The sequence below is a fragment of the Bactrocera tryoni genome, chromosome 4, assembly GCF_016617805.1.
Source record: "Bactrocera tryoni isolate S06 chromosome 4, CSIRO_BtryS06_freeze2, whole genome shotgun sequence".
NCBI lineage: Eukaryota > Metazoa > Arthropoda > Insecta > Diptera > Tephritidae > Bactrocera > Bactrocera tryoni.
Genome location: NC_052502.1, coordinates 29,860,160 through 29,884,111, shown reverse-complemented (window position 1 = coordinate 29,884,111; position 23,952 = coordinate 29,860,160). Strand labels below are relative to the sequence as shown.

Here is a 23,952-nt window from a genome sequence, read left to right as displayed (position 1 = left end):
AAGATAGACGATATTATCAACCACTTCTGCAAAGCTGCAAATTTATTAGAATGCACCGATATTGAACCACTATAGTATATAGCTGCCATAAAAACTAACCAATAATAATCATGATAAAGGCTTTTCTAAGTCTTGATTAGAAGTCAATGCTGTAATCCTATATTTAAGAAATATGTAAAGTATTTTCAATTTCATGCCCACTGCTGTGCATGAATATGCAAAACTGCTAATTATTTACAACAAATCAGAGCACTGGTCAACGTACGAACCGCTTAATGATAAATTATTTATACAAAACTAAGAAAAGGGGCCGATGAATTGTGCGCGCTTGTAAAAAAGTTCAATTCCAAGTTTACATGGCGCACAGGCGAAGCTCATTTCAACTGCAGACGCGACAGCGAACACCTTGAGTAGCGCGCGCCATCACTTCCCAAGCAACTGAGCCGTCGTACTTTGTCATTTGCGTGTGCGTGAGTGTGTGTGGATTAGTGTTGTGTGTCATATGTGGGCAAATAAATATACGCAGGCGTTTTAGCAGTTTCCTTTACGCACGCGAAAGTGATCAGATGATCAACGCATGTGTGTTTAGGAGGATAAAAATTCGAACAGTACAGGAAACCGGAATATTAACAGTACAGGACGACAGTGTGAAGTGGATTAAGAGTGGTGTTTTTTTTTATATAAAAATCTATAATTACAGCAATTTAACCTTGAAGAAATAGAAGTGAATGAACTCTGGTGCTCCATAAGAAAATTTTAAGTTTCGATTTTTTTATATATTTTTTTAAATAAACATGGCTTATATAATCAAATATATTTATCGGCTTTTGCATGATATATTCGAGCAGCACAAAGGTATGTTAGCCAATTACAGTTAAAAACTTTCAAAACTCTATTGGGATATCCTTTTTCTTGCAGATCCGCGCGTGCAACATTTGCCGCTGGTGGGCTCGCCGCTGCCCGTGGTCTTTTGCCTTATTGCCTATTTGTCCTTTGTTTTGCATTACGGTCCCAAATGGATGGAGAATCGGAAGCCATTCAACTTGAAATATATCATGCGCGTTTATAATGCGATACAAGTGCTTGCCAACTTAATTATATTTTTTGTTGTGAGTATAATATACATACATACATATGTATAATCATGCTTTCCTGTGTGTGCGTGTGTCTGTGTGTATTTTGTGCAGGCTTGTGGCTTTTTAATGTGGAATTTTTAATTTTGTTAATGGCACCACTTCACTTCAGTTACTTTTTTCTATGTATTATTGATTTACTGTTACTTGTTGTTTTTTTTTTTTTTGCTTTTCTTTCCGGCATTTTCTAACCAGGGCGTACCGAATTCGTATATGCGCAAGGAGTTCAGCTTAACATGTCAACCGATTGACCACACCAACACCGAGCCCTGGATGTGGATAGTCATTTATCTTACCTATCTCTATTACATCACCAAGTATTTAGATTTACTTGATACGGTAAGCCAACCACTGAAAGGTTAATACAACTGAGCATGTATGTGTGTGTGGCTGGGTAAGTGTGAATTTGTTGGTTAGAGAGAGCACCCTTCACAAGAGGGGGTGTGCCAATAGTCTGTGTGGCTTTGAAGTGTGCACAATTTATTGGTGTAAGAAGTATCTTAAAAGTGATTAAGTATTTAAACTTAAAATATAATTTAATTTTGTAATAGTGAAAGTCATCCGAATATAGGATTTTCTAATGACAGTGATATGATTTCTTTTCAAAAAACAACACACTAATTGTTAAGGAAATTCAAATGTTTTTTATTCAATGTGAAGTACAATCGATATAATTAAATTCTCAATATATGCTCATTAAAATAGCCTGTATGATATCTTTTGCAAGAACGAATTCGATAAACAAATTCAATTTTCGAGTACTTTTTCCACTAAATCGATTCCTATGTTATGCTATGGTATTCATACCATGTTCAATGTTGTCTTTTAACGCTTAAAGAGAGCCCGTTTCATTGCTAAAGACCAAGGACTTGAAAAAAACCCAACAAGAAATAGTCTAATGATCACAACTTATTAGATTCAATGTTACTACTTCTTAAAATAATCGAATCTCCAAACTTTTCTTGTCATAATTCGGTTGTTCACGTGCTGTGTGTAGTGCCGCCTTGTTGGAAGCAGATCTTCTCATGATCAACTTCTTCCAAAATTTTTTATCAAAAAATATTTCAAAAGAAATCCACTATTCGAAGACACCGAAAATACATATTACAATAAAATTTGGTATCTCACTAACCTATATTATGGGTCGCAGTTAGACTTAGTTTAATTTTCATATATTTCACTTCGAGTCTGAGATAACTATATTCAAATCTCCTTTGATATAATTAAATTTAGTGCAGAGTTGTGTATATGAAAAATATAAACCAGAGGGTGGGAAATTAGTAAATTGGGGTTACAAGGTTCAACCCAAAGTCATTCACATATAACATATTTGACAGTTTATCGTTAGGTGGAGAGTCCGAAATCACTACAAAAGGGTTGCGTTTTATTTTTCGGGAATAGAGAAAAAAAAATTGAATCATCGAAAATTGCTTTATTGTTTTTCAAAATATTCTCGATTAATATTTATACACTTTTTCAAGCGATTAAATCAATTGTCGAAGCATTTTTGACACTCCGATTGAGGTATCTCCAAAACATGTCTTCTGAAAGCATAAGTGTTGACAAACGTTGACCTCTTAGTTTATTTTTTAAAAACGACAATCAAAGTCATTCCATGCCCAGTCAGAACTATACGGAGAATGATTCATCAAATCGATGCTCAAGAATGCAGTTGTTTGGCCGATGTGTCAGAGCTCGCATCAACCGTCTTCGGCGGTTGGTTTTCCCGATTTCTTGAAAGACAACTGCCTAATAAAGTTTTACTGTTTAGTGGTTTGGTTGCTTTTGACCATTGTATGAGAGTCAACGTAATTTTTCTAATAGTCAAAAGCTCACTATTGAATATATACTGATTCCACTGATTTATACAATTGTCTCTATATCACGAAAGGCCACATGAGTATCTTGCAATATCAGTTTGCGCACAGCACAAACAGTTTCTGGAACAACAACTGATTTTGGACGGCCTTCACAAAATTCTTCTTGACCTCGATTGAATTCACCGATAAACACTAGTCCTTGATGGAGTTTCATCGTCAAAAATTGAATTAAGGTCATCCAAGCACTGTTGCTGAGTTAATTCTCGTCGAAAGTTGTAAAAAGTAATCGCTCGAAAATTTTCGGGGTTTAATACCATTTTTTGACCGAGATGAAAATTTTAAGTTACTGTAAACAATAAAAATAGCGCTTGTATGTCAAAACGTCCTGGGTGTGCCTAACGTAAAAAATTTCAAGGTTTACGTTATAGTTTTGAGCTGTCAGATGGCAATACTATGATTGCACAATCCCGAAATTTAAGGGACACCACGTGTTACATATGGTATACCACTTTACTCGAAAATATGTTTTCATGGAATTTTGTGAAAGTAAATCTCGCACTGACTGACAATATATTCAGTATATCGGTGCAGGGGTAATTCGTGGAGCAATATCGCACCTTTTTGGCATCAAAGTATTGTATAATCAAAATTATAATTTCACTTAATTTTGCTAAAATATCTTATAGGTTTTGGCCGATATAGCAAAAACTGTTATTTATCATACATACTGGCCAGTATTTACGATATAAAATCAACCGGAACCTTAAAGTTTTTATATAACTTTTATAAGTTTTCTTATATGCATAAGATATATGAGGCTAGGGAATATTTTGATCAATTTTTATCCATTTTTGGTATTACGGCATATCATTAACAGAAACTAATGCTCTCAGAATTTCATTAAGAAATCTCACAGATTGTTCATTACATAAGTTAAAGGGATTTTTCTGAATTTCATTAAGATGTCTTACATATTGACCGATAGAAGGGGTATAAAGTCAACCAAAGTTCGAAAATATTTTTGTTAGGTTTATGAAAGCTAAGAGAAGTATTGACCAGATTTACCCATTTCTAGCACAAAGACCTGATGTAATGACAGACCTCAGTAAAACATCAGCCATATGTACTGCAGTCTGCATATTTGTCTGAGGTCTTAAAAAGCTATAGTCGGATTTCGGTAAATTTTGACGTAAGCTGACATTTGTCCGTTGTCTGAAAGCTATCCTCAAGAGGATCCCATTTAGTATTGAATGCATTATACAGAGAGCTGCCTAGAGAGCAGCAACTTTTGATTAAACCACCGAGAATACAGCTCACTGAATCTTTAAAGTAAAGAGAAACCACTGAGGATGCGTTCCTTCCTCTTAGTACAGACAAAGTAAAAACGCAACAACAACGTGTGAAGCAGTACCAATCAATAAGGTCCATAATGCTAAACTCAGCACAGATATAATGAAATGTTATGCCAGCCATAACCGTAAAACAAATCTCTCTACAAATTTATATCACTTCAACACTAGAAAGTTAACTGCATTAAAACAATTAGTCCATTAAGGTTAAAGCACAACTTTCTTCGAAACACTAAGCCATGCACACAAGCGCACACACACATACATACAAGTATAAATACGCTGGCAATTTATGTTTAAGTTTATGAATGCAGAAAAATCTCAAGGTGAGAATGCCGAGCGTATTATATTGCAGCAACGGTAAACATGTCGAGTATCAATTCGATTTCTATCAACAAACAAAATTCAATTTTCTATCGACATTATCGCAGACAGCATCAAATTGCTTGTATGTGCGTGTGTATATCAGAATATGCAATAGGTGTGGTTTGGTTTAGATGTTGAATGTGTGTGTAATTGTATGCGCCGAGCTGAAGGCCAAGCTATAAACGTTTTTCATTTCGGTTAGTCTGGCAGGCAGCTGCCAACTGGCTTTAGACAACGCACTAACACCAATGAAACGATATATGGTGTATATATGTATATATAAATATATTTATGTATCGCCACATACCTACTTGTTTTTGTATGTGTATAGTGGAAATATGGAATTTCGCTGAATAAATTTATTGCTTGTATTCTTTAGATTTGATTTTGCTTGCACTTTTTCACATTCCGTCTTCCTCTTTTTATACCTACATGTTTACATGTTTTGATATCTTGAACAAATCAAAGTGTTTATAGCCCCCAGTCGAACACGTCGGAGAGACTAAGCGGATATACACACGAGCTCAGTCGATTTACCTTTACCCATCTGTCTGTTTATATACGAGTATATGGGAACTAGTCCCTCAGTTTTCGTGATATCCAACTGAAAATTTGCGTACGTCCTTTTCTCCTCAATAAACTGCTCTAACTGAGAACAGAATCGTTAATATCGGATCACTATAGCATATAGCTGCCATACAAACTGATCACTCAAAATCAAGTCCTTGTATGGAACACTTTTTTATTTGTGAAGCTATGTTCCCGAAATTTATCGTGAACTATTGGTCAGAGTAATAGTAAGATCTCCGAAAAAATTGTTCAGATCGGACTATTATAACATATAGCTGCTATACAAACTGACTGATGAAAATCAAGCTCTTGTATGAAAAGCCTTTTCATTTCATGAGATATCTTACCGAAATTTATCACAGAATATTATCCAAGAAAATAGTACGATCTCGGAAAAAATTGTTCAGATCGGTCTACGATAGCTTATAGCTGTCGTACAAACGGATTGATCCAAATCAAGTCCTTGTATGGAAAGCTTTTTCATTTTTCAAGATATCGACCCAAAATTAATCACAGATTATTGTCTAAAGCAATGCTATAATCTGAAAAAAAAAATTTCAAAATCGGACAACTATAGCATATAGCTGCTATACAAACTGACCGCTCAAAATTAATATAAATATAATTTTATACCCTTAATTTTATAAGAAATGCACCTGAGAAGATTATTATAGCTTCGGTGCAGCCGAACTTAAGGTCTTTTGTTGTTTCTTCTTGTTTCTTTCTTTTCTTTTTTTTTCCGTTTCTTTCAACAACACCTCTCAACTTGTTTACTCGCAGATTTTCTTTGTGCTGCGCAAGAAAAACAATCAAATCACCTTTTTGCATGTTTATCATCACGCCGGCATGGTTTTCGCTGTTTACGCGTTCACGACCTTCCTGACAGGTAAGTTTCGCCGCGTAGCAACACATGCACATACAACACTGTGCCATGTTCAAGCTACAAATTCAGCTAACTATAGCGTTAAAAATAACTAATAAGTGAATTTAGTTAAAGAAAATATTAATTTGCAATATATTTCACTTTCTCTCGCGCCCACAGGCAGTCACAGCACCATGATAGGCGTCATCAATGCCCTCATACACACCGTCATGTATGGCTATTACTTTGTGACGTCCGTGTGGACCGTCAAACGCGCCCTCTGGTGGAAGCGTCACATAACCCAGCTGCAGCTGCTACAATTCGGCTATTTATTCATACACTTTTTGATGGCCATCGTGCGCAACCATTGCCAACATCCGTTGATTATATCCTTTGTCGGCCTTATACAGAATCTATTCATGTTTGCCTTGTTCCTCGATTTCTACTACAAGGAATACATAAGGAAACCGAAATTGCTGTCTAGGGAGCAGCAGCGTCAACGTCAACAACAACAGCAACAGCAAAAGCAGCTGCTAAATTCGCAGACGCCTTCACAACAGCAAGGCGACGCGGCAACGCAAGGCAAACAGTCGGTCAATGTGCAAACACCGTTAACCTGTGTCGAGTCGGATCAATGCGAGCAGCGTCTGCAGCAGACATGCGTCACGCAGATGTCCGAGCAATTGAATTCAAGTAGCAATACGGCAAGTGGGAAGCAGCTCCCAGCTGTGCCAGCGTCTAGTTTGCATAAAGCGAAATATAGTTAAAGTAATATAATCGTCGATTTTTCGCTTCCGTTCATTTGATTTTTTTCTTAATTATTATTTTTTATTTAAACAAAATGCTACACTTATTTAGTCTTTTAATCAAAAATATTTTCTGTGTAAAATAGTTAATTTCAGCAATGAAGTATTAAACGACCGAATTGAGCGTTAGTGTGCTTTTGATTGAAAGTCTTCGTCATAAAACTATTTATGAAGACTGACTTATTGGAGGTCATCGAGTAAGTATAACTCTTCGTTTTCTTGGGATAAAATGGATTTTATTAATTGCTAGAGTTTTTAGTGTTCTGCTAATTTGCTTACGCGAAAATGGAAGGGGAAACACAACGAAATCAAATGGTTCATAGGAATGTGGTAAAAATTAGGGTCCACATGTCCAGGTATAAGGAAAAGCTAACTCAAGCTCAGCCAATAGCACATATGAGTTTCATTTTGGAACCTTTTTATTTGAATAGAATAACCTTTAATAGTGCTACTCGTACAAACAATCTGTTTCGCAAACTTGGCATAATAAATGGAAAGATGAAGAATTAATGAATCAGTGTAACTATTACAAGAAGGACCGAATCATGTTGTGAAAAAGCATTAATCTGGGCCGACCAATACAGCCAATAGAGTTGACAGTTAATTTTTTAACTATACATATTCAGGCAAGAGTTAGAATACCAGTTTCCAACCTCATTTCTCGAAAACTCCGAGGGTGTTGGATTTTATGCAAGAATATGCCTAAAGCTGGAAGTAAACGAACTTATGACTGATATAGCAAGAAGAAAAAACGAAGTCATATACATAATTTGGTAGGATCTGCAAAATCCACAAAAAGGGTGAATGTGTTGTCTGTTTGAGACAAAGCCTTGCAATATCAACTAATATTATTGAGTTGTGCTTTCACAAATTCACTATTTACAAAAGATAAATAAGATGGATGGGTTAGAGACCGTCTGAACTCAGATCGATTTATTAAAAACACACCATCGTAACAATTCAGGCATTAAGTCAACACTAGATGAACACAAAGTAAGTCTATTACCATGTTTACTCTGACAGACAGGAAGATCCGGAAAAATAAATAGTTACAGAATAGAATACCCTAAAACACTCATCTTACAATATATAATATCGGTCCTTTTTTGTATATATGTATGTATAATTACAAAGCAGAAAATAATAGCAACTCTATTTTCAATTAGTCCACAAAATTAGCTTCCTAACAACTCGTAGCTGAAGAAAATAAGCTTCATATTTACTGCAATTTAGTCCTTGCTTTTGTGCTGACCATGGCATTTTCACCCACACACACACACACACATTTCTGTTTGTATACATCTGTGTATTTGTGTTCGCATTAAAGGATTGAATTAATTTATTTGCTTGTTTGCCCGATTCAATATATTGAAACAAGATACGAGTGGCTTATTGCCAATGCAGTCCAATGCCATTACAACCATTGTGGTGAGACACATATGAATATTCAACAAAAACAACATTATTGCTGTGCGGTTGGAGAAGAATGAGTGCAATTTGCCAAGCCATATCTACTCTGCAATTTCCTAAAGCGTTTGCGACCCACTGATTTGAGTAGAGGCAATTTTATTTAATAAAAATTTATTTATTTCCACTGCGTCATTTTTTGCTTTTATTATTATTTGTTATTGTATTGTTTTTTTACTATTAAAGTTGTTGTTTGCAATTATTTATTTGCTAATCGAATTACGAGAACGAGCTATTTGAGTAAAAATTACTTTATTGGTCTGCAGTTTAAAAAGTGTTTACTGCAAATTTTCACCTTCAATTGACTATTTTTGAAATATTTGTGGAAAGAAATATTAATCAATCATATATTTTTCATTGTCAAACCAATATTGTACGTTTGACTGATACTCTTTTAATATAAATATTATTAAAACAACAATAAGACAATTAATAAAGAAGCATATAATAAATTAATAGCAGCAAATAGTAAGAAGGGGACGTCTGATCATCATATTATTATGATGGATATCTTAGGAACTGAAGTGAGATGGATAGTCAAGATACACATATACCAAGTTCTGTCAAGGCATCTCAATTTTTACTTGTGTTATTCTTACATGATCAGACGAATCAACAGTCATTCAGAAATATCTTTATCTGGAGACCTTGAACATATTTATATATAGTATATCATCATCTGGCGCTATAAGTTTAAGGTATTACAAACATTTTGTATTATTTTTGTGAACAATTATGGTACTTTTATATGCAAAGGAATAATATAGTCATTCGAAAGAGTTTCTATGCACATATATTGAACATGCAAGATATCATTACAAAACAATAGTTCTTTGCACGAGAGCTTTACATATAAGAAATGCTGTCAGAATACCTTCTTTAAAGAACTATCTTTTGATTCTTTCAAACTATTTCTACTCCTAATAACCGCGTTAGGTTTGCATGAAAGAGCTACACGATAACTGCTTCTTTTATTAAGGCGATATTAAAAAACAATATTATTAAGACTAATCGAAGCACAAAATCTATTAGAACTCGTATACACAAAACTTAAAACAAACTTATGCATATAATTTATCTTCCAGCTACAAGTATTAGGTTGTCAAAAAAGTCTTGCGGTATTTTTTATTGAATTTTCAATTGTTCATAAAATTGGTTATAATAATGCGATTCAAGTCAAATATGCGCCATAGAAGCTCGCTTACCTATTGGCAAAAAACTCGGAGAGCCAATTTTCACAGGACTCTCTTGTGGCCAACTTCAGACTACCAAGCGCGTTCGCCATGGACAGAAACAGGTGGTAATCACTTTGTGCGAGATCCGGACTATACGGTGGATGCAAAAGAACCTCCCATCCGAGCTGCCGGAGCTTCTGGCGCGTCACTAAAGATGTGTGTGGCCTGGCGGTGTCCTGATGGAAGACAATTCGGCCTCTGTTGATCAAAGATGGCCTCTTCTGCATGAGTGCTGCCTTTAAGGGGTCCAGTTGTTGGTAGTACAGGTCCGAATTGAGAGTTTGGCCATAGGGGAGCAGCTCATAGTGGATTTTTCCCTGCCAATCCCACCAAACACACAGAAGAACCTTCCTGGCCGTTAATCCAGGCTTGGCCACCGTCTGGGCCGCTTCACCGCTTTTCGACCACGACCGTTTGCACCTTACATTATCGAAAGTGACCCACTTTTCATTGTCAGTCACCATATGCTTCAAAAATGGGTCGATTTTGTTGCGATTCGCATGCGTCGATACGGTCAAAGATGTTTTTTTGCGTCAATTCGTGTGGCACCCATACATCGAGCTTCTTAGTGACTCCAAGCTTCTTCAAATGGTTTATAACGGTTTGATGACTCAAGCCCAGCTCTTGACCGATGCTACGGCTGCTACTATGCCGGTCTCTCTCGACCAATTCAGCGATTTTATCGCAATTTTCGACGACAGGCCTTCCGGAGCGTGGCGCATCTTCGACCACCTCTACACCAGAACGAAAACGTTGAAACCATCATTGTGCGGTGGAAATGGTAACTGTATCGGGTCCATAAACTGCACAAATTTTATTGGTGGCTTGAGATGCATTTTTGCCTTTATCGTTGTACTACTGTAAAATATGCCGTATTTTCTCTTTATTTTGCTCCATGTTTGCGACGCTATAACTCACAAACAACTTAAAAGAAACGACAATCAATCAAACACGTGTTAGCGCGTGAAATGAGCTTTCCAAAAAGATATAGCATGAGCTGATGCGACGAAAACTAGAACTACGCGCTTTCAGCGCCAACTAGCGAAAATACCGCAAGACTTTTTTGACAACCCATTATATTCATCTCGTGCATTGTCTGCTCGTAGTCCTGAGTGACTTTGGAAGCAAAAACCTGAAGAAGAAGAATAATTACGAAATATTTTGTACGTCAAAACCTAGCGAACACAAAAGGGACTCATACCAAAAACAAGAAAAACACATTAACTTCAGCTGCACCGAACTGTTATACCCACCATAGATGTTTTTCTTGTAGTAAACAAAATATCTTTATATGAATGACAGCTATACTGGTATAATATGGTATAGTGGTCCTCTATCGATGGTCCCGGCAAATAAGCAGCTTCTTGGTGAGAAAAGCACGAATGCAAATTTTCAAATCGGTATCTCAAAAACTGAAAGACTAGTTGGCATATATACATACGAAAGGACAGAAAGATGGAGATATGTAGCTAAATCGCCTTAGTCTAATCGGCAGTCATCCGAGTGTACTGCACACGATGAAACCGGTCCAAGGCGTGGAAAAACGCAACAGTCGGCGGGCAAGGTTACGGCTCCAGTATTTTCTGATCCAAATAATTTTTATGGACTGTCTTGAAAAATGAAGAGCCATCAACAGCGACTGCTATGTACATAGTGTTATTGGACCGTTTCAAGGACGAAATCACTGAAAAATCCGCATTTAAAGAAAAAGAAAGTGCTATTTCACCAAGAAAATGCAGCGTGTTACGAATGACTAAAAATTATGGAAAAAATCCATGAATTGCGCTTCGACTTGCTTCCGCATCCACCGTATTCTCCACATTTTGTTTCCAGCGACTACTTTCTGTGCTCAGATCTTGAGAGAATGACGTTGGAAAGAAGTTTTCGTCGAATGAAAAGGTGATTGCCGAAACTTAGGTCTATTTTGAAGCAAAGGATAAATCGTGTTACAAAAATGGTATCGAAAAGTTGGAGCGTCACTATAGTCAGTGTATCATCCATGAAAGGAACTATTTTGAATAGAAAAAAAGAGTCTTGGCAAAAAAATGTGTTTTTATGGTAGACTGGGCACTTTTAATTGACCTGTTATATATTTTATAAGATCTTCGACGTTCTCCAAGTGGATATCTAACCGTTCCACTAAGACTATCAAGGGATTAAAGGGGCAATTTTAAAGCTTCTTTGGCAGACTAAAAAGAAAAAAAGCCGTTCCTTTTCAAAAGCAACAGAAAAATTGTGCGTAGTAGGAAATGTTACTTTGAGTATAGACTTATAATTTGTGGTAAATCTGTGCTATAAGATGCGTATACTCTTGAATCCCTAATTAATTTTATGTACTGAACTGATCCAACCACTGCGACAATTTTTTTTGCACTGTTCTATCAATTAAATAATATTTGTAGACTTAAAGTCTGATTTTGATTTTTTTAAAAAACCTGACTGATCTAACCCCTCAATACTAAATAAGGATACATGAGGTATTTTGTATTAAATTAGAAGAGGTATCTAGAATTTCACAGTCCGATTCTAAGTCTTTTGCAAAATTCGAGTCTAAATTGTCTCTATGGCCGTTTCTACCTAATAAAATCTCTGCAAACTGAGACAAAATTGTTCAACAAAACACGAATAACTTGAACGACTAAAATTAGTACAGGGAGAGAAAACGAAAAAAAATCGCCTCATAAAGGACACGAAAACCAATGCGTTTTTTACTAGCAGACCATTTATGTAAAATTGCAATAAACAGTTAAGTTCATAATTAAATAAATGTTAAATTCAGTTTGTAGATACTATGCTCAATTGCACACTTTAATGTTTTTAAATGAAAATCATATTTTAATTTTATGAGCGTAAAAATTAATTGCACTTACTTAGTTGATTTACTATAGTCATCAAACCGCAGGATGCTTCATAAAAAAATGTTTTCAGTTTTTTATTTTGATTTTTATTTATGTTTTTTTTTTATTAAATAAACGAAAAAAGCGCATTCGGTTCGAAAAAATAGGGTGAATAACCGCAAAGTGACAGCGCAAAAGTCCGCAACAGACAGGGTTGATGTGCATTACAGATGGCAGTGATTTAAAGTCGTCGCAAAACAAAATACTAACAATGCGAACAAAAACAATTATGTGGGAGAGCGAAAAAAAGAGGAATTCATTTATGCTCAACATGAATTTACAAAGTTAAGTCATTTAACACCATGTAATGCGAAATGCTGAGAAAAAATTCTATTTGGATATAGTACATACAAGTTCACAAAAAATTTCATCAAATCGCTGCTAAAGAGGTGTGAAATCCCAACTATTTTATCCAAAAAAATATAATTGAACATGTGGTTATTACTCTCGTATTAAAATTGTAGCAAATAAGGAAGAGCTAAGAGTGGCTGCAGCCGAACGTTTAGAACTCTTCGCATTTGTGAGGAAAAAGTGCGTATGAAGTATATCTAGGTTCCTGAAAACTTCATCATATAAGAAAAAATATCTCAGAAGATTAATAATTATAAGGGAACTGCGAAGGGTCTCGGACGATATCATCTCTGTTTGTCTTGAAACTAAAGTATGCTCGAGAAAATATTTTCATCTAATATTATTGAGGTAACCCACATATTGGAAGAACGAAATTAATATGCTTGGCACATGAGGTTGGAATAAAATTGAAAACAAACTTTTCCATATTGGTTAACAATCTCACTATCGACTTTATTACTTTGGATATCAAGCCAACCGATCTACGCACGAACCGAGCATACTCTTTTAGAACCTCCAAAGGTAATCTAGTGACTGACGCCCACTGCATACTGAAATTATAGAGGGAACACATCTCCAACCTGCTGAATGACAGTGAAAGCATAGCACCAGGAGATGGTGAACCCCATTCCCCAATCGAAGATGATGGAGCGGACGTTCCATTGCCCAACCATGAAGAAGTTCGAATAGCAATTACTCATCTGAAGAACAAAATATTGGCGGGAACCGATGGATTGCCGGCCGAGCTATTCAAATATTCTTTGCAGAATTTAAGTGTGCTCTGCCCAATCTACAAAAAGGGATGGACCACAATCTGTGGCAACTACCGTGGGATAAGTCTCCAAAACATCGCGAATAAGGTTCTACCGAGCGTACTGTGCAAAAGACTGAAGCCCACCGTCAACAAACTAATAGGACTTTATCAGCTTAAGACCTGGAAAATCTACAATCGACCAGATTTTCACCATGCATCAAGTCTTGGAAAAAACCTTTGATTGGAGTATCGACACACACTAACTCTTCATCGATTTTAAAGCCGTCTTCGACAGCACGAATAGGGATTGTCGATATATCTGAACTTGGTATCGCCGCACAGCTTAAACGTCTATGCAAGCTGGCGTTGTATAGTACCAAAACCTCCGTCAGGATCGGGAAGGAAGTTTCCTTCTTATTGATGTAAACATCCGGCACACTTATGGTTAAAATACTTTGTTCAAAGCATAAGTATTTACCTAATATCAAAGAAATAGTCCGTTTACGCGTATATAATACCAATTCCAATATATCAGAGAGTTTGGAAATAAGTAGCTTATCCCAAGTTTTACCTAAAATATGGATGTACTGACAGATATTGGAAAATCAATTAGTCTTGCTTTTCAAATATTTTTGGCACACATAACTCTATATCTTTCTCGATAATTTATAGAATTCACAAACGATCGTTAGACCAACTAAACAATTATACTAACCGTAAATTGTTATGAGGGTATAATAAATGTTGGATTTAATATATGTATAATATAGTCATGGTAAATAGACGCTAGAAAAAGTGAAATAACTCAATTATTTTGTTAAAGGAAAATCCAAAAAATATGCGATATTAACAAGAACTTTTTGTGATTTACTGAATAATTGGATATGTTTTGGAAATTTAAAGCCAATTAGCACAATACTTTTTATTTGTTCATCATAATGCACCATTTTTAAAAGCTGAAACCATGATATTTTCGAAGCTTTATGGAAAGACGCAATAACTTGTTGAAAATAAGGTATACAAGTATATCTGCTTTAAAAATAATTCTTTGAATCAGTCAAAATGTCGTGATTTTCTAGTCGATAGTGGAGTAAAATCAGCAATGCGCTGACATCATCCTGCTTACTTTCTTGTCGGCTTTTAAATTTCTTTCTGCCATTTTAAATAGAAGTTCCAACTCATTTTATTGCCTTTAGCCATTAATGTGAGTATCTTTTCTTAAGGCGTCGGGTGAGCGACTTTTTCAAACGCGTTTTTGCACAAAACAATTTTTTATTCAACTTGCGTACAAGTAGGTAGGATGGTAGGGCGCATATCTGACAACGCACCCTGGTCTTTAGGAGGTCTATAGCGGAACCGCTGGGACTAAAATTTCTTATTGTATTGTGATCTCCCTGAACCACCCTGTGCACCTAAAGGAGTTCGTCAATACAAAAAGTGTTACATGTGCAACTCGCGAGAGATCATCATTGCGCATACGTTAATAAACAAGATTTGCAACAAATCGTTTTCAATATTGGCAGTAACTTATATGAACTTAAAATCGGATAATTTTATACTCTTGCAAGATGTTGCTATAGAGTAACTGGGTGACTGTAAGTCCGTTCGTCAGTGCAAGCATGAAAGAATGGATATATTTTTATGAAACTTGGCATGCGCGTTCCCTGAAAAAAAGAAACGAGTTCATGGATGGGCATATTTGGACCACTAACACGCTCAAAAACGCCATTAACTGAAAACCTATAAACTTCCATAACTAAGCACTAAATTAAGGTACAGAATTGTAATACAACACAGGGGGTCGCAGTAGCACTTGTGGGTAAAAAACTTTGAAATTGTGAAAACGGCCCCGACCTCTATTTGATTTGATGAACATTTTTCGTAAACCATTTAAGGATTTACGGGTTTCACAAATCGAATTTATTTATTATCTTATTAAATTCGACAACACCTCTAGAATATTGTCCTAAGCTTTCAAGTTGATCTCCTATGCTCGGAGTTTCAGACATATAGCCTTGAAAACTTGTGCGCTCGAGATTAGCTAGGCTAAGTGCGCCATCTTTAGATACGTTTTTCCCGAAACTGTGCTTTTGAAGTCGGTTGGCAAGATTTCTAAAGAACTTCTCAACCGATCTTCATGAAATTTTACACAGGCCTTTGGAATACAATTCCTAAAGGCTCGAACGAAGGATTTTCTTCGATTAAAAAAAAAGTCGTGAAACTTTTAATGAAATTTTAATTTTTTGTAAAAATGTCTGCCAAAAACTTGTTTTCAGTTTTATTCTTATTTTTCACTCTAGATGATCCTGTAACGAGTTTTTCTGCCAACGCGGGCTCATCTTTTTCCGAGTTTAAAATAAATGTTTCCAAGAATTTCAAAATTTCTTTGTTAATACAAGTAGTGTGGTTGTTTGTAAAAATAAAATATTCTTATAAAATATTTAATTTTTATAAGAGAAAAAAGTTGTACTGTTTTTACCCGAGGAAACTTATTCAAACCTTTGAGCTACATTAAACAAATAAGGACAAATCCTTTAAGGACCTTTATCAACAGTGTAAAAGTGGATGAAATCGGAAGATAACTCCCCATATTTTACCTCCGAGATGGTACAAGAGGGCTTTATGGGATCCGGTGTGAAAATTGGTGAAAATCACATTTTGCGGAATCCACCGTACCGATTTCGACTAAATTTAATTCGGGGTATTCTTCTGGCATTTCTATGTCACAGTGCAAACATGGGCGAAATTGAATTACAACCACGCCAAACTCCCCATATAGCACAATTTGAAACTCCCTTTGATTCTTTCACTTCACAGTATCCAAATCAAGAAGTAATTAATACAACGGAATACAAGTACTACTAATTCTTTTAAAATATGCCACCTTACAACCAAAAATTGTTCAAATCCAACCAAAACTGCTCAAGCCGAAGGTACCGAATACATGGACCCAGTATCTATAGTTGACTTTTGAGCGAAAATATCGAACAATGTGTGAGATATGTAACTGAAATTAAGAGATAATCCTTCTCTTGTAATGATATGTCTGTGTGTAAAAAATGGGTGGAATCGAGTATAAAGATTATCGAACTTCCGGGTGACTTTGTAAAGCATATATCGGCCAATGAAAATAAGAGAACGTGTTTTGTTCATAACAGTTTATCCTAGTGCCTAAAATAGGTAAATTTGAGCGAAAACTTGGCCTAGCCCCTATATAACTAATGTCAGGATTTTCGAATATCCGGCTGACTTCTCTATGTTTGGTTTTACACCTTAAAGTATTTCCCAGACTCTGATTCCTTCATGTTGCAAGATTATAAATGTTCGAGTTCATACGAACTTTTCCCTCCCTTACTTGTTTTTTTATTTACTTTTTTGGTCTTCAAATACAAATAAACAAATTATAAAAAAAATGTATAGCAAAAAATTCAAATTTTTTTATCAATTGCCAAAAACCGCTCGAAATTCGAGCCTCTAAACCAGAATATCACTTTTTACGAAGTATGTAGCTTTATTTTAATACAGTATATTATTAAATAAGTATTTACATTTTTTGACGAAATTCAAAAAATTACACCAAGCTTCTATATTAAAAAAACGTAACTTTTCAAATATCAAAAAATTAATTTCCATTCCGCTTGAAGCAAAATTTCCTGTCATTATCGTAATCGTTATACGGATCTAACTAATCAAAGCTCCTAGAACAGCATAGTTTCCAGCAAAATACGTGTGTATGTATATGTGTGAGTATGTTTATGGAAACCAAATTTTCTTCGCTGCTGCAATTCAGCAATTAATTTGTAATTTGCTGTTAAATTAATATTCGGCAAATTGTGATGTTAATTAAGTTCAAGCCAACGCAGGCAAGCCACACACATATACAAGCCAGAGCATATATTGCATATCCGCAGGTCAAAGTACAAATTGGCAAACTGCTTAGTTCAGGTGCTGCGTCGGTTGGTTGGTTGGTGACCCGGCTGTTTAGGCAAATTGAAAATGGCGAAATTTCATGTCGCAATGCGGCGTAAAATTGCAAAATTTTCAATTTCCTCAAACTGCAGCGCGATAAACTACTTATTACCCAGTTAATATTAAATAGGAAATAATGCAACAAAAACAGCAACAATTAACAAAATATTACTACATTTCATATGTGAGGTTGCGGGCTGCACATGCGCGTGTGTATATACATATGTATGTATGTTTTGTGTTAGCACCTATTTTGCTCAAACATTTTTGTGTTCTGTTGTTGCTTTTGTTGGCATTATATTTTCATCGTTTCTGGTGTATTTGGTTTTTTTGGTGTGCACATTAGCTGCCATACTTAATCAGCGCGCTGTAAGCTTCCACAAAATTTTACAATTTCACGCTCGCCTGCCGCAGCTTAAGGGGCCTCTCAAAAGCCCGACCGGACGACGTCACACATCGACGCTGCTGCTGCAGCGCGTGCAAGGCAACGGGATTGTTGCATGTCGCAAACGCAATTTTCATAACCCCTTTAATTAAAAAGCCTATAACTATGCCGTAAATTATTGATCAACTATTAATTAACTAGAAAAGCAATTTTCGGTGCCTTCGATAGGCAACAACTCGGACAGCAGCAGCGCCGGCAGCCAGCAGCTGTACTTAAATATCTTTCACCGCTTGCCTGATTTTTGCCGGCCAACATATTAATATCCGCATAGTACACCTGTGAAGGTCCTTGGTACTTTTGACAAACATATATATATATACACACAAATGCAAACATATATACATATATACACATATATACATATATACATACATAAACACCCTGTAACTGGCAGCACAGCCTTGCAGCCATTTTATATATTATGTACATCTCCGCTTCTTCATTTCTCGTTATTACCGTTTTCGCTCTACACGCTTGCAGTTGCTTTCATGCCGCAACCCATTGCCGCACCGAGTGCCAATCCGAAGTGTAAAATGCGACTTAACCTAGGTTAGGCATAAAAATATTAACACTTTAGCTGTTGCTGTTGCTATCATCCTTGTTGTTGTTGTCTTTGTTGTTATTAGCATAGTCACTTTACTCCTGCCACGTGTCGGTTTTAACTGCTGCCAGCAACGCAGCACTCGTTAGTTATGTATGTATGTGCGTTTGCATGTGTTTGCTCCGTTATGCCACCTGATAGGCAGTCAGTGTCAGTCGCCTGTTGCCTGTCACATTGCCTCAGTCTATTTTTCTCTTGGTGTTTGGTATTAGTGTTGGTGCAGGCGCTTACACGCTCGGTTGGTTTGTGTCTTTTAGCTGTATTCGCACACATACACATATATAAAATATATATACAGACATCCATATATAAATATTTATCTATATAGGTATACATATATATATATGTACTGTATGTTTATGCTTGTTTGGATCTGCTGTCGCATGCCTGGCAATCATTAACATACACTTTCAGCTGAGATCGCCAGTGAGGCAGCAAAGGTTTCGTAACAAACACAGTTATTTGGTATACCTATGAATATGAATGCCGTTTTCGCACAGTGGAGAGGAGTCATGAAGTAGTTAGCTGATTATGTATGTATGTATATACATATGTAAATTATGGTAATTCATACAGTTGAAGCCTTCAGCAGGGGTTTTACTGAGAACCTACTACAATTTCTGTTGTGCCGTTAAATAATACCAGAGACAGATATATGTATTTATGTAATATAAAGGTTAGGTTAGGTTAGATGGTTGATCAAAGGTCGTATGTGGACTGATATATGTTTTCTAATATAAGGGTGGTGAAACTGAAAATGTTTAATAAAAATCACACATTCAAATTGTAGTTAGATGAGAAGAGCTTTACTTTCTACATTGGCGCTTTAAAAAAAAATTATTCGGTCAATTCAACATCAGGGTGTTCTTAGCTTTTTCGCTACTAATAGTCCACGAAATCTTCTGATGTTGCTGAAGTTCCTTTTGGGTGGTAGTTTTGATTCCTCTACGCAAATCCTGTTAGTAAAAGTGAGTCTCTACTTAGTACCATCCACTTAAAAATCCATTATGGATTGACTGAACACATTTTGGTCAATTCTTTGAGTATGAACCGTGTCAATGCTAGACTCGTAGCAAAATACCTGAGTCTTTTGTAAAACTGAGATTGAGTAGAGCTCCCCTAAGAGATACTTGAAAACATAGCCGGGGATCTTAGTAGTGACAGAAAATATTCAATAATTTTGAGGAATGCTTCCGAGTTGGGGGCTTTTATTTGAATAAAAAATCCGCTGCCACACAATTGGTCATACTCTGTCATAAGAGTGGAAAACATACGTTTGGACCGATTCAGAAGCGATTTGATTAACTTGAGAAGCTAGTGTGAACTCCTATACTACGACCAAAAATCTCTTGTTGAGCTGTAACTTCATGAATTCTATTAGATATAAAAAATCCATCTGGTCAAAAAAGTCATGTAATTAATGTCGTCCATTTTTGGAAACCTTATCAAAATTTCAATTATTGAGAATATTTCAACTTTTCTGAACTCTTACGAAACTAGTAAGGGAGTGTTGGAGAGAGCATCTCCGGCAAAATATGATTCAATTGAAGTGTAATTGCTCCCTCTAGAAAATTGTGTCTAAGTTGCAGAATAGTCTCCAGAGATGCCCTTATAGAAGAATACAGCAGACTAACCTGACTTCATCGAATCTTTGACATCAGCTTAACTTTCTGCCAGTGTCAGAACAAGGCTCTCACTTTACATTAAATAACTTTTTGACGTATCTTTATCTACATTATGCAAATAAAATACACTTCTTGAACAAATATTTATTATAGTTTACGTTTAGACCAGTTATTCTCTCAGTGACTTTAGCAGAAAAACTGAAGAAAAAGTCATCTAAACTATTAAAATATTTCACAAGTTTTTCGTTCTCTCCTCTCTTATTTTCTTTTACCTGGAACAAAAGCCGTTAGCTAGCAGTTACAGAACTTGCTGAAAATCGTTTAGTTAGTGTGTACTTTACTTTGATTTGATGAACTGATAATGGTGTGTGACACAGTTTTTCCTTTTTTCTTTTACCTGGAACAAAAGCCGTTAGCTAGCAGTTACAGAACTTGAAAATTAACAAGCGAGTTTTTGGTGTGATTGGTAGGAAATCATTCACTATGTGCTCTTTCTTTAAGCTGAAAGTCTTAACTCTGACCTGCCAAAAATTGGTCTATCTGAAGGAAGTAACCAGCTTACCGTTAAGGACATTGCCAGGACACACACATCGTTAGTGACTCTCCAGAAGCATCGGCAGCTTGGTTTGGGATTTTTAGTGAAGAGATTCGAGAGCTGTCACTTCACCAGAAAATAAAACGGTTTAGTTTGGTTTATGGACCAGTGAAATAATCGATCCACATTTATTCAAAAATGATGCCGTTGCGAACGTAACCGTCAATGGCGACCGGTGTCGCGCCATGATAACCCCTTTTTGACGCCTGAAATTGCAGCTCCTAATTTCAGCGACATTTTATTTCAACAAGACGGCGCTACTTCTCACACATCGCATCAATCAATGAATTTATTGAGAGAAAACCTCGGTGAGCAAATAATTTCACGTTTTGGGCCGGTCGATTGGCCACCAAGATTGTGTGATGTCACACCGTTATGCTTTTTTCTGTGGAAATATGCAAAGTCTAAAGTACATGTGAACAATCCCGCTTCGATTCAGGCCTTGTAGCACAACATCACTCGTGTCATTCGACAGTTACCAGTCGAAATGCTCGAATGAGTCATCGAAAATTAGACTTAAAGAGTGGACCATCTGAGAAGTAGCCACGGCCAATATTTGAAAGAGCGAATCTTCAAAAAATAAATGCCAGAAAATATACTTTCGAATGATAATAAACATTCCCCAATTAAATTTGAAGATTATGTGTTTTTCTTTTAAAATTTGAGAGCCTCGAAATGAATTGCTCTTTGAATCACACCGATTACCACATTATTTTTATCTGATTCGTATTTTCCTTATGATAAACCCTGGATATACGAAACCATCCTCCGCATACAATAAACAAAATGAAAATGGAAAGTCCTTGCCTCTCAAAACCCATTTATAAAACTGTTAACAACAAGACTTTGCTGCACTGTGCCGCACACAAGGCTTATTTCATGCCATGTAATTTGTATTGTAATTCCTCTGTATCTGGCAGGCTTAATTCACGGATGCTTGGCTGTTGGAGCGCAGTACATACCAACACAACACATGCACGCATTTATTGTATGTAGGTATAAGCATGCTGAATTTATGAGCCTGCTTTACAACTGATTTTTCACACACAATTTTCATAGAATTTTATATGACTGCAAAGTTTAAATACCACAATTTCGTGTTTGTCGGTGGCGTGCGCATTAACGCCGCCAGCGAACTGTGTGCGATCGCATTGAACTAGCAGCGTAATGCGAGGTTGCCACCTCTATTTACATACAGCGACTACACACGCGGCTGTAATGCGAGAATTCATCACCTGTCAATTTGACTCGTTCACAGCGAGCAATTTGTATTTCGCAGGTTTCAAGAGAGGACTACGCAGTGCAGCAGCGAAGACTGTTAGGGATTGATGAGATGCGAGTATATGTATGCGGGTGTGTTGGGGATCAAGTCTAGTGGGTTATGTGGGCTTGGTTGAAATTGAAAAATAATTTTGTAAGCTTATGTATTTATTTATCTGAGTACTCTGCTAGTAATCGCATACTCATCTCGGTGTGTGTATGTAAGTATACGCTTACATATGTCAAGAGCTGTTAGCGCAACTGAAATGGAACACACACCATCCCCCCTAAATGGAACTCAATCAATCGCGCGGTTAGCAACAGCAAGTGCGCCCTCAAAAGCGCTCGTGTTGGATATTGAAACAATTTTTGCCACATTTGCAAAGCTTCCTAATCAAATTCTTGCTACCGTTACTTTTACCACCAACACAAATACACGCATGCCACCGCGAGCTTACTCGCAGCGACTTTACACCGTCTTCCCTTACTGTGATTTTTCATTGGATTAGATGCTCTGATCTCGGTTATCTCGGCGCGTTGAGTAAACACATAAATATGTATGTGCATAATTTTTCGCTTGAAGCTTCACCGAGCATCGTGCAATACTAATTTTTTGCCTCAGCACTAAATGCTTAAGAGCTTCTTGCAGTCAGGACGTAATATTAATAAATAAGACTCACTCGCGATTGCTCACCTGCGCGCTGTTGCACGCTCACAGCACCATATACATATACACATACAAATATATTTTTATATGTGTATATGTGTACGTAAGGTCTTATGATATTTGGTTTTCTGCTTAAGCAACAGGAAGTGGCTTACCGGCAGCGGATGTGCGAGTAACTTTGCGTCGCCTGCGGCGTATTTTGGTGCTCAACTCAGATTTGCAGCACGCTAAGCTGTTGCTGGCAGCTGAGAGAAATAAGTATGTAAATATTCTTGAGCTGCTTGTAGTCTTGATATGTCATTTGCGTTGGTAAAATAATGTGGAATCATATCTCCGGCGTTCCCTTCGACATCATCTTCATTAACATCTTTTCATGCAGAAATTTCCCTGAGAATTAAAATACTGCAATTTTTCTCAAATAAAGAGGCAAATGTAAGTGAAACATTATATAACAATTACGAATTTCTACCTAACATGAAAACAATTTAAAAACAAATAGATCAGAGTGGTATCATTCCAACAAAAATTTCCATATTTCTTAAAAGCAATACAAATTTTTTTGTAAATAACGAATACAGAGAACCCTAATCAATTTCCATACAGAATATGCCCCTAAGATATATGTATATCATCTTGCTACAGATTACAATTGTTTTGTTCACGTAATGGTTTTTTGAAACACCAACAACTCATTGAGATAGATATTGATTTTTTATATATTATTTTATCAATATTCATGAGGATATCAGTTGAAATCCAATAACATAAGTAAGAATTCAACTATCATGATGAAACTTTGTTTTTTTAGTAAAATATCGAGTGGCAGATTCGCGTAATCAGACTTTTGCCACGCCCCCAAACTACCATAAAACAAAAACTTATAAAATGCTAAGCATTAATTGATATACAAAACTAATGAAATATTTGAAATTTATTTACTTAACTCATAAAGCTCTAAAGCTATATCAATGGAACTGCTGAGGACAAATCTTTTCAGTGTGAAAATGGGGTTAGTAAAATCGGGTTATAACCACGCCCAAATGGATGGGTAAAATGTTGTATACCACACCCCATATAAACAATTTTGCATTCAATATAAATTTGTTTCTTACAGAGTACAAATGAAACACCAATAAAATCTAAAAACCACCAAATAAAGTCTAAATAAATCTTTGCTCAA

The 23,952-nt window shown here is 36.1% G+C and overlaps 1 protein-coding gene across 1 annotated transcript; it reads left to right on the top strand.

Annotated features, from left to right (window-relative positions):
* The first annotated feature begins 372 nt into the window (after positions 1-372).
* On the top strand, positions 373-6,901 carry LOC120776032 (elongation of very long chain fatty acids protein F). Its single transcript, XM_040106476.1, has 5 exons — positions 373-855; positions 919-1,109; positions 1,329-1,472; positions 6,019-6,124; positions 6,281-6,901. Exons 1-5 carry the CDS (start codon positions 795-797, stop codon positions 6,865-6,867), a joined length of 1,089 nt encoding a protein of 362 aa, XP_039962410.1. The 5' UTR covers positions 373-794; the 3' UTR covers positions 6,868-6,901.
* The last annotated feature ends 17,051 nt before the right edge of the window (positions 6,902-23,952 follow it).